The sequence below is a fragment of the Manacus candei genome, unplaced genomic scaffold (genome assembly GCF_025592945.1).
Source record: "Manacus candei isolate 608988 ecotype Guabito, Panama unplaced genomic scaffold, ASM2559294v1 h1tg000164l, whole genome shotgun sequence".
Taxonomy (NCBI): Eukaryota; Metazoa; Chordata; class Aves; order Passeriformes; family Pipridae; genus Manacus; species Manacus candei.
In genome coordinates this window covers 165,965-177,266 of record NW_026138212.1, presented here as the reverse complement: position 1 = coordinate 177,266, position 11,302 = coordinate 165,965, and the positions used below count along the sequence as shown (strand labels likewise).

The 11,302-nt window shown below is 52.2% G+C and overlaps 1 protein-coding gene across 1 annotated transcript; it reads left to right on the top strand.

Annotated features, from left to right (window-relative positions):
• Positions 1-218: 218 nt before the first annotated feature.
• On the top strand, positions 219-10,870 carry ABCF2 (ATP binding cassette subfamily F member 2). Its single transcript, XM_051773009.1, has 15 exons — positions 219-323; positions 539-706; positions 3,107-3,319; positions 4,241-4,423; positions 4,737-4,908; positions 5,063-5,158; positions 6,256-6,358; positions 6,441-6,536; positions 6,642-6,761; positions 7,318-7,407; positions 7,637-7,747; positions 8,009-8,071; positions 8,533-8,661; positions 9,447-9,650; positions 10,265-10,870. Exons 2-15 carry the CDS (start codon positions 553-555, stop codon positions 10,400-10,402), a joined length of 1,872 nt encoding a protein of 623 aa, XP_051628969.1. The 5' UTR covers positions 219-323; positions 539-552; the 3' UTR covers positions 10,403-10,870.
• The last annotated feature ends 432 nt before the right edge of the window (positions 10,871-11,302 follow it).

The following is an 11,302-nucleotide window of genomic DNA, read 5'->3' as shown; positions in this document are numbered from 1 at the left end:
CCGCTCCGCTCTCAATGGTGCCGGGCGGCCGCTCCGCCCCCCCGCCTCTATGGTACCGCAGGGGCGGGGCGGGGCCGGCTCGGGGCACACCGGGGGGCGCGGCGGCCGCCCAGGGCCGAGCACCGCCCAGCGCCGGTGACGCTCGGCGCTGCGATTGGCCGAAGCGTCGGGGGGGCCGGGTGACACTCGGCGCTGCGATTGGCCGGTGCGCCGGGGGGGCCGGTGACACTCGGCGCTGCGATTGGCCGGCGCGCCGGGGGGGCGGGGCGCGCGCACGCGGTCGCGGCGGGGCTGTTGCGACAGAAGGAAAGCGCGAGAGGCCGGTGCGCGCGGGCCCGGGGGGCGCGGGGCGGGAGCGGCCGGGCCGGGCAGCGCGGGCAGCCCAGCGGGCGGGCGGGCGGGAGCCCTCGACAGGACCGGGTGGTGCAGCGTGCTAAGGGCCGGGGCCGCCGGCTCGCGGGGCCGCCGGGGCGGGGAACGGGGGCGGGGCGACCCGGGGCGGCGCGGCCTAACGGCGCCTGTCTCCCCTCCGTCTCAGCCCCCCCCCGCGCCATGCCCTCCGACCTGGCCAAGAAGAAGGCGGCCAAGAAGAAGGAGGCGGCCAAGGCCCGGCAGCGGCCGCGCCGGGCCCCGGAGGAGAACGGCGATGCCGGGACGGAGCCGCAGGAGGTCCGGCCCCCGGAGGCCAACGGGACGGCGCTGCCAGGTGAGGGGGCGGCCAGTCCCGTGTCTGCCCTGGGTGTCCCGTGGTGGGGGGCCCGGCTGGGGCTCGGCCGTGCCCCGGCTGGGTGAGCCGGGACATTGATTCTCTTCGGATGAAACACCTCGGGCACGGGCTGCGCCGAGCCGGGCGGCTGCGGCAGCTGCCGTCTGGGCCACTCTGCCGCGGGGCAGCAGGACCCCCCGGCGGCTCCACATGGGCCGTGTGTGTGAAGGATGCCCGTGGCCCTCGCTCGAGGCACGGCAGTGTGAAGATGGAAAGGGCTGATGATGTCTCCCCCCTCAGACAGACACTGTCCCGATCTTCTGGGCATCTACTTGATGCCCAGACCTTTTTGGATTTTTTTTTTTGGTTTTTCGTTTTGTTTTGTTTGGGCTTTTCTTTCTTGCTGCAGGGACCACTGCAGCACTTGAATTCTTTCTGTTCTTACTGCTATTGCTCTCACCCTCTCCTCACCTGTTTCTCTGGGACGTACCTGGTTTGCAGAGTCTGAGAGCCTGTCTCTAAAAGAGACTTTGTGTCTGTTAAAGAGAGAGACTTTGTCAGAGGGCGGTGTCGGCCCTGAAGGACATAGGTAACGCTTACTGAGGGACAGCTTGCTTTCGCAGCCACGGGGCTCTCCCCCCGTGCGGGGCTCTCGCTCTCGCTCGTCCTCTCTCTCTCTCTGTCTCTCTCTCCCTCTCCCTGCCCCGTGTGAGGCTGTCTCTCTGTCTCTCCCCTTGCGGGGCTCTCTCTCTTTCTCTCTGTCTGTCTCTCTCTCCCTCTCTGTCTGTCCGTCTGTCTCTCATTTGCATATCGCCTCCCTATTGGTGCAGCCCGGGGCGGGCGGGGCGGTGGGAGCGGCGAGGCCTGTGCCGGGACCGGCGGGAATCTGGGAAAGGCTCTTCCCCCCCGAGGGGGTCACAGTCACAGAATATGCCGAGTTGGAAGGGATCCACAAGGATCGTCGAGTGCAACTTCTGGCCCTGCACAGGAACAGCCCCAACAATCCCAGCATGTGCCCCAGAGTATCATCGAAACACTCGTGGAGCTCTGGCAGCCTTGGTGCTGTGCCCACTGCCCTGGGGAGCCTGTTCAGTGCCCTACTACCCTCTGGGGAAAGAACCTTTTCTCATATCCAACCTATACCAGGCTCTGAAACAGCCCCCTAGGGCAGTGGTCATGGCCCCAAGCCTGGCAGAGCTCAAGGAACGTTTGGACAGTGCTCTTGGGCCATGGTGGCATTGTTTGGGTATCCTGTGCCAGGCCAGGAGCTGGACTGGGTGATACTTGGGGATCCCTTCCAGCTCAGGAGATCCTGTGATTCCATACGGGTCGATACTGGCATATTTCTTATTGGGAGTTCTCCATAGCTATTCACACATCAGGGGGAAAACGCCCTTGCCCCTCTTTGCTTCCTGCTCTGTGGCACTGTCCAGAGGGGTCCCATGTGACCACCAGTGACATTTTGTGCTCCTTGGCTGAGGCACATTTACTGTGGTGTTCACAGTGATTTGGCTGAGTGGGTGATTTTGCCAGGAGCACTAGATGCTAGCAGCCAGGCTGTCGTTCAGCTCTCTGCTCTGAGCAGCAGCGGCGCTGCCGAGATCCCCAGTGCCGTTTGCTGCTTCCAAGGGCAGCATCTCACCGAGCAGTGAAGTTGGGCTGCAACAGAAGGTCAGCGTGACAGGAAAGAGAGTAGCGAGGCCCTGGCACAGGCTGCACAGAGAAGCTCTGGCTGCCCCATCCCTGGAAGTGTTCCAGGCCAGGTTGGTTGGGGCTTGGAGCAACCTGGGCTTGTGGAAAGTGTCCCTGCCCCTGGCAGGGGGTTTGGAATTAGATGCTCTTTAAGGTCCAACCCAAACCATTCTAGGATTCTGTGATTGTATGATTTGCTGTTACTGTAGGAGGAAAGGAAGAGGGAAACATGCAGATGAACATAGTAGCTTCTCCGACAATGAGTAGAGCCTGTTCCAATGCTGCTACTTCTTCTCTAACCTTTCCCTTCATTCATTTTCTAGCCAATTTTTTTTTTGGCTAACCCTTTCCTTAAGCTTGCAAGCAGTACTCTGTAAGGTCTCTTCCTATCCTAGTACTTCCTGCAGGAGGGGTTAGTCTCATGACACTCAGATAACTGGCTCACTCTTCTGGCTGCTGACTTAATTCTGATGGTCCTATTTCATTTATATGGTATTTAGATATTTAGCAGGTGGAAGTTCCTGTTAAACTATGTATATCCATCTGCTAAGATGAAAAGCTGAGTGTCATTGCATCTGAGCATCCTCAACTCTTCCATAGAAATGGGGGCTGGGAGTTGTTTTTGTACCCCTGGGCCTTGCTGTACAGGGCCTTATGGCTTCCCTTGTATTTGTAAATCAGTAACGCTTCTGATCTTTCTGCGTATAGAGGTGGATGCTCTTACAAAGGAGCTGGAGGACTTTGAATTAAAGAAAGCTGCTGCCCGAGCTGTGACAGGAGTGCTGGCCTCCCACCCCAACAGCACTGATGTGCACATCATTAACCTCTCCCTGACCTTCCACGGCCAGGAGCTGCTGAGTGACACCAAACTGGAGCTGAACTCTGGGAGACGCTATGGTCTGATCGGACTCAATGGCATTGGTAAGCTGTGGGGATGTGACGTGGCTCCCTGGAGCTCAGTGAGGGTGTTGTGCTGCTGAGGAGCTGGGCGGGTGCAGGTGGGAGATGCTGGAAACTGGAAAGAGGGCTGTTGGACAGAGATGGCTGGGCCATGGCAGTTCCTGTTCTCCCATGTCTCTCCCCAGAGAGGGGAGTTGCTAGGATTGCTGATAGAAGTCTGAGAGTGCATTCTGGCTTTGGACCGTGCATTTGAACTTGTTTCGGTGGAGAATTGGGTGAGATGTCTGGGATCTGTAAATCTGTCTGATTCCTGTTTACATGATTTGCTTAGTAGTGCCAGTAAACCGAATACTGATGGTATTGGTCAAAGAACGTGCACATTATGGAGGAGTAAAGAGTGTGTGGTTTGGCCTGACTGGGAAAACAACTGTACAGTGCCTGGAGAAGGTGACGCTACATTGAGAGATGCAGAATATGGGTGTGATTGGAGAAGTGCTAGTAAGAGTGACCAGCTGCTTTAACCTTCAGGAAAACACTAGTGTTCTCTAGTGATGAGTACTTTACTTCCCTCTATGTTAGAAGTCTTTGGAATATGGGGCCCTAGTAACAGCTGTTAGACCTGGTTAGACAGCAGGAAGTACAACAAAGTTCTCTAAATCTGAGCAAGGGCTGAAGTGAAGTGGTTTCCAAAAAGCTTCTTCGTGTCTCAGTCCTGTCCTTGGGGTGGTGAGCCTTAGCTGTGAGGGCAGCTTGTCACAGTGAGGCAGTGGGCTTTGCTGTGTCTCCAAGTCTTCTGGCCTCTTGGGCAAGAAATTGCTCAGGATTTTCTGGGCTTGAAAAGGGAGGGAGTCAATGGGATCTGAGTGCATTTCTTCTGTTTCGCTGTGACATTGGATCTCACTGAATCCAACAATTAATTGTGGAGTGGTTATCTGCACACAGGGAAATCCATGCTTTTATCAGCTATTGGGAAGCGAGAAGTGCCCATCCCAGAGCATATTGACATCTATCACCTGACGCGAGAGATGCCCCCCAGTGACAAGACCCCTCTGCAGTGTGTGATGGAGGTGGATACAGAGAGGGCCATGCTGGAGCGAGAGGCAGAACGTCTGGCTCATGAAGACGGTAAAGCTTCTCCGAGTCCCAGGGGACATTTCCTCCGCTTCCTTCCCCACCAAAGAAAATTTGGGTTCCTTGGCGGAGTTTTCACATGTTGTGGTACCTATTTCCCCCAGCTGCCACATGGCAGTGATGCTAATGGAATGACAATTCTTTGGATGAATTATTCCATGCAGCTTCTTAAGAAGCGTCTCAGGCTTGGGAATGGAGGGTGCTGAATAGAAGTAGGGCAGAGGGCTTGCGAGCTTTCCTAGCTGTGCAGAGGTGCAGCTGAGAGCCCTTTACTGGCAGAGGTGCTGACAGGCAGGCTCTCTTTCAGCGGAATGTGAGAAACTCTTGGAGCTGTATGAACGTTTGGAGGAGCTGGATGCTGATAAGGCAGAAGCACGGGCCTCACGTATCCTTCACGGCTTGGGGTTCACGCCAGCCATGCAGAGGAAAAAGCTGAAGGACTTCAGTGGTGGCTGGCGAATGAGGGTGGCGCTTGCCAGGTGAGTGCTATAGTGCCTGCTGCCTCCTGGGAGAATGCCCGCCTGCTCCTGACTCTGAAGAGCCATGGACACAGTTCTGAGAACTCAGAGCAGAGCTAAGAGATTTTGGGTTACCCGTTCTCACCCTACGCCGTCATCTCCCCTGTCCTTGCAGAGCCCTCTTCATTCGGCCTTTCATGCTGCTGCTCGATGAGCCCACAAACCACCTTGACCTGGATGCCTGTGTGTGGTTGGAGGAAGAGCTGAAAACGTAAGCACAGAGGAGTTTGCTGCTTCTGTGGGTTGCGCTTTTCTGCTGGAACATCTTGTCAGCACGTGAGCAAGTGCTGCAGGAGTAACTGTCTATGGTTCTTGTGGGTACATAACTGTGTTGTGGTCGCAGTGACATCTTCTGCTTGCTGCTGTGTGGGATTCTTGATGCAAGGGTAACAAATTCAAGACAGGCCCCGTCTCCCTGTCACTGAAGAAATGAGAAATGCTGGGTTGTACTCCCAAGTTAAAGAGGCTTCCTGGAAAGCCAGGAGCAGGCCTTGGCGGCCTGTGTACAAGCACCGTGTGCTGTACCAGTAGCATGAGCTTTCTAGACCTGGCTCCCAGCTCATCTCCCTGCCCACCGTTTCTCTGTTTTAGCAGAACTGTAGTATCTGAGTGTGCTGGTTTCATCTATTGTGTTGGTGACTGGTTTTCATAAACAAAGGTAAAATGTGAAGGTGTAAGGCAAAAAGCTTAGGAATAGTTATGAAACTCAGGTTATCTGGGGTGTACATTAAAAGGACTGTATTGTGAGAGGGGCTTTGCCTTTGCAGAGGTTTTTCCATGGGCTTTGTCAGTTAAATCTTTTGCATCCTTCCTTTAAAAGTCAGATGTTTTAGGGAAGTAGTTTGAACTTCTTTTTGGGAGGCTTTGACCCATCGTTGTACGGAATCGGAGTGCAGCCAGGCACAAGGTGCCTAACAGATGGGAGTCTACACGAAGGGGAAAGTGAGCAGTGAAGGTTGAAACTTCTTGGAAGTGTGATGCTAATGAAGTCAGCTACATCAGTAGCATGAGTCACCTGCCACATGGGCAGCCAGCCCTGGGCTCCTTGTGACAACAGACAAAGACTGGTCCAGTGGTGCAGGGTGTTTTACCACAGTGAAAGGTGTTGGCAGGATTTACTCACAGCAGCTGGTTGTAGCTGCTTTCCTGCCAGTTTCCTAGAGCATCTCCCAGGCTGTGACCTTTTTGTTCTTAATCTGATTGAAGGCAAGAGAAATCTGGTGCATGTGAAGCCTTTGTCACCATCAAGGCCAACAAACAGGAATTCTTTTCCTAGCTTAGTCTCTAACAACTTACGTGGTGCCCCAGGTTTAAGCGGATCCTTGTGCTGATATCCCACTCCCAGGACTTCCTGAATGGCGTCTGCACTAACATCATCCACATGCACAACCGCAAACTCAAGTACTACACAGTGAGTAAATTGTGCCCCGTGCCACCAGCAGAAACAGGAGCTGTTCTCTGGGCACATCTGATATCCCATGGTCTCTTTCCAGGGAAATTATGATCAGTATGTAAAGACTCGTTTGGAACTAGAAGAAAATCAAATGAAGCGATTCCACTGGGAGCAAGATCAGATCGCCCATATGAAGGTACCTGCCTGGCTGCATAAGCACCTTCCTACCCATGCAGGTGGGCATCCCTGCCCCTTCTCAACCTTGTCTCTGTGGCTTTTGGCTGACTTTGCTTTGTTGCAGAATTACATTGCACGATTTGGCCATGGCAGTGCAAAGCTGGCCAGGCAAGCTCAGAGCAAGGAGAAGACTCTTCAAAAGATGATGGCTTCTGGCTTGACAGAGAGAGTTGTGAATGATAAGGTAGGATCACACATGGGATTGCATCTAGGGATCAGTGTTGGAAACCTGGGCTACAGAAGTAGAATGATCTTTAGCAGACAGAAGGAATGGCTGACAAAGCTGGGAGCAAGAACAAGATACCCTTCCTGATGCCAAGGATCCCTGTACTCAGCATGGAATAATGCTGAACAGTGGGAAGAGGAGGAGGAATTTTTAGGGGAGGAAAGTGGAATTGTCATACCATTGAGGCTATTTTGCAGATACAGAAATCAGAAATGGGTGCCAAAGGCTCATAGGAGATGGGGGAGGATTCTCAGAGCAACTCCTACTGGTTTGAAGAGTACAAGCCCACATTTGCTTCAAGGGGGAAGAAATAGGGACTTGTTAGGCAGCAGATGAGCTTGCAAGCAGCTCATCAGAATATATCTGTGAGTAAGTTGATAGAGGGGCTTATAAAAAGTTGCAGTCTGGTGCCTTGGTCTACAGTTGATGTTGGTAGTGAGGGATGGTTGTACCAGAATGTCCGGGCTGTCTCGTGCTCCGGGGTGTCTCACAGGTGGATATTCTGTGTTAACAGACTCTGTCATTCTACTTCCCACCCTGTGGGAAAATCCCCCCTCCTGTCATCATGGTGCAGAATGTCAGCTTCAGATACAGCAAGGATGGGGTGAGTATGGGGAGTGTGCATACACAAATCCCTTGTGCTTCTGCTTGGTTTGGGAGTGGGAGGCATTTGGCTGAGCTTCCTGATCAGGCTGCAGCATATGACTAGTGGAGCAAACTCCTTGGCAGTGTTAATGCTGGGTCTGCTGAGGACAGAGCATTACAGGTGCAGCAGAGGGGTCTGGGGAGCAGTGAAAAAGCATAATATGTGGCATGATTTTTGTGGTTTTCAGCCATGGATCTATAATAACTTGGAGTTTGGGATTGACCTGGATACCCGTGTAGCTCTCGTTGGACCCAATGGAGCCGGAAAGTCAACACTGCTGAAACTGCTCACAGGAGAGGTTTGCTTCCTACATTGTCTACCCTGCTCTGGACCTTTATTCTTGGGATAGTCTTCAACAAAGCTGCACTTATTTGCCAGAACACCCCAGTCTCAGGCCTCGGAAATCCTGAGGTCTCGTTGCAGTATAGGGCTTTTTCTCTCAGATTACGTGTTCAGGCTGCCTCCCCTGTGCCAGAGTGGAGATGGCTGGATTCTGTATTTCTGACATACAGCAAGAGGAGAGATTTCCCGCTGAAATGATTTTATCTTCCCTTTCTAGCTGCTGCCCACAGATGGGATGATTCGCAAGCACTCACATGTGAAGATCGGTAGATACCACCAGGTACTCCTGCAGCAGCCCCCAGGGACAGGGAATGTAGAGGAAAAAGCTGTCAGGAATGAGGAAACTTGCCCCTCTAGTTCTGCTTCTAAGGCCCCTCCCACTGCTGCCCTTCTGTACCCAGAGAAGGGGGAAGGAACTGTCCATGGAATAGGCTCCAGCTCATGTCCTTACCCTGCTGACTGTGGTCCTTCCCGTTCAGCCTCCCTCCTGCTAATGGCAGAGCTGGTTGCCTTGTGTTTGGTGGTGGACAAACCTGCTATTCTGAAACAGCACTCTGCTCCTGAAATTAAAGCTGTTGCTTAATAGTTCAGTGCAGGGCCTATCCTGTGGGTAGGATTATTGGCTCTTGTGTTCTGCTGCTCAGCTGGTACCAGAGGGGTGTGAGGTGTAAGGGGGGATGTGCTTTGGGCCATAAAGTGGGTGCCCTGCACAGCCTGAAGCTGACTTTTCTTCTCTGGCAGCACTTGCAAGAGCAGTTGGACTTAGACCTCTCACCCCTGGAGTACATGCTGAAATGCTACCCAGAGATCAAGGAGAAGGAGGAGATGAGGAAAATCATTGGCAGATATGGTCTGACAGGGAAGCAGCAGGTAAGTGTGAGCTGTTGAGGTTTGCTTTTTGCTCATTAGGGGAGTAGAGCTGCTGTGTTTTCTGTTCCTCCACTGATGTCTGACAGTGTGATACAGTATGCAGCATGGCTCACCGTAGCATCAAAATCCAATCCTTTGAAATTGGAGAAAAAAATGGCTCACAGCAAGACGTGGGTTGGAACGGGTGACCCCCTCAGAATCTGGGTGAAAAGAAGACAAGTTGTGTAGTGCTAGACCTGAGCACACTTTAATTGTAACTTGAACTAGTTCGCTTATCTCTCATTTCTGAGATGAATACCAGCCAGAAGTGTTAGAAGATCTCAGCTGGGTGTGAGGTCCCCTTGGTTCAGACAAGAGGCTCACCAGTGGTACTAGTAAGTCCGAGCATGACGTGCTCCTGTGCATCATACGTCACGTGTGTGACAGGAGGTGTCAATGTCACTGCAGTTTAGTGTTGATTTTTGCATTGTTTTTGCCATTTATCACTGCAGAAGTTGAGAGTAGTTTGATGGTTATATCATTAAACACCAGTCAGACCCCAGTCAACTGTCCTTGCACATCTTTGGCACAAGCTGGGTCTTGCTGGGGAGACTCATTCTTCAGAAGCCCCTGGAATTCCCTTGTTCCGTGGGTGGGAGAAGCTCAGTGTAGGTATAAGGCTGACTGAACGTTTGTCCTCTTGTGTCATGGAGCTGCTGGGAGCCCAGGGTGAGACCCAAGTGTTCTGGGTCAGGGTGGCAGGCTGTGACGTGCCTGCAGAGCCCGAGCTGTGTCTGTGTTGGCAGGTGAGCCCCATCAGGAACCTCTCGGATGGGCAGAAGTGCCGTGTGTGCTTCGCCTGGCTGGCCTGGCAGAACCCCCACATGCTCTTCCTGGACGAGCCCACCAACCACCTGGACATAGAAACCATAGATGCTCTGGCAGATGCTATCAATGAGTTTGAAGGAGGAATGATGCTTGTCAGCCATGACTTCAGACTCATCCAGCAGGTAACGAAAGTCATGAATTTTGTCAGAGCACCTTTTTAACACTTTAAGTAATTAAAACAAGGTGTTTTCAACTCACTGGCTTTTACATATCCCAAAAAGATGGGTGAGTGAAAAAAAATCACTGCACGCAATTCCTTTACTGTGTTCATGTTAAACAATTATTGAGATAGCCCAGGAAAATATTAGGAACTTGAAATATAGAAAAAAACCTAGCACAAATGTCAAATACTGATTTGTCAGCTATAGCTTTGGCCACAACTTCAGGTATAATTTTATTTTTCAGTGTGTTATATCCAAGTAGTTCAGGTCAAGAACTACTTTTGTTTCAATTCCCAGTTTAGCAAGAAAGGCTTTTCTTCTTAATGCATGAACGAAATCAGAAATGTAGAGGGGTCCAGGATTTTCAGTTATAAAATCTTGTATAAATTATGCAGAAAAAAACAAGGAAGATGTTTCTCTGCAGATGCTTTGTTTGGTAGTTGAAATGTGAGAGTTACCGAACTTTTCTTGCCAGACTTCAGAGAATAGTTTTCAGTTAACTTTATCATTTTGATAAGATAGTAAAATGCTGTACTGCAAACCTCTCCTCCTCCTCCTCGTGTGCTTGTTCTCAGGTCGCGCAGGAGATCTGGGTCTGTGAGAAGCAGACAATCACCAAGTGGCAAGGGGACATCCTTGCCTACAAGGAACATCTCAAGTCCAAGCTGGTGGATGAGGACCCGCAGCTCACCAAACGGACCCACAACGTGTGAGCTGAGGAGCCCCTGGCCTCGGTGCTCTGTGGGGCCGGCGGTGGCCACGAGTCACCCGCCCGCCGGCAGGAGCGGGACTGCTGCTCTCGCTGGCTTTGTTCTAGGATTGCTGCAATACTGCTTCCCCTCGACTTGCCTTGCACCTCTGTGTCTGGACAGAGCTCTTCTCTCCCAGTCTGGCTACATTTGGGCAACCGTTTCCATATTAAGATGATGTCCCATCCGAGCCAGGCCCTGGAATCTGATGGCCCAGGGTCACGGCAGCGGCCGTCAGGGTGTCTGAGCTACAGTGTAACACAGGTGGAGACCCCAGCCCAGCTTCTCCTGCCTCTTCCTTCCCAATTTCTGCTTCAGTTTAGATACTTCACTTCAAACTTCTCTGGCCTTGGTTTGTTTTTAACTATTATTTAACAGTGTAATTAACAGATCTGCCTGAGAATCCATCAGTCAATAAAGAGGGAAGAACAATCTTGTCTTGTTTTGTGAGCTGTGGTAGTTGGGGCTTGCAGTGGCTGAGCTTTAAGTGAGGATCAACCCTTCCTGCTGAAGGTTCAGTTCCTCAGTACAGCCAAAGCTGTGGCAGAACTTGAGGGTTACATGAAGTGGTGAGTACTGAGCTCTGCAGGCACTAAGCAGTGAGCAGGACCCTCACACCTGGGACACCTCTGCTCAGCCAGAGCCAACACCGGGTTTCCAGCAGGTGACAGAAGGGGGAACAAGCCACTGATGCTTCTGTTGTAGATGGTGGCAGACACAAATTGAAAGGGTTGTGGATATCAAAGTCAGAAACACAATGTAGATCTATGGAACACCAGCATGTGTCCTCTGCAACACAGTGGCTCAGGTGTGGCTTTTTCCTTCTCCATGAATTGTCTAATAATGAGACTCAGTAATGTAGGA

Excerpts from the sequence above, each read along its gene's own strand:
- ABCF2 (XM_051773009.1), top strand. The coding sequence starts at position 553 with ATGCCCTCCGACCTGGCCAAGAAGAAGGCGGCCAAGAAGAAGGAGGCG. Across the intron at positions 5,159-6,255 it reads TTGGAGGAAGAGCTGAAAAC|GTTTAAGCGGATCCTTGTGC; the intron begins GTAAGCACAGAG and ends GTGGTGCCCCAG. Across the intron at positions 8,662-9,446 it reads GTCTGACAGGGAAGCAGCAG|GTGAGCCCCATCAGGAACCT; the intron begins GTAAGTGTGAGC and ends CTGTGTTGGCAG.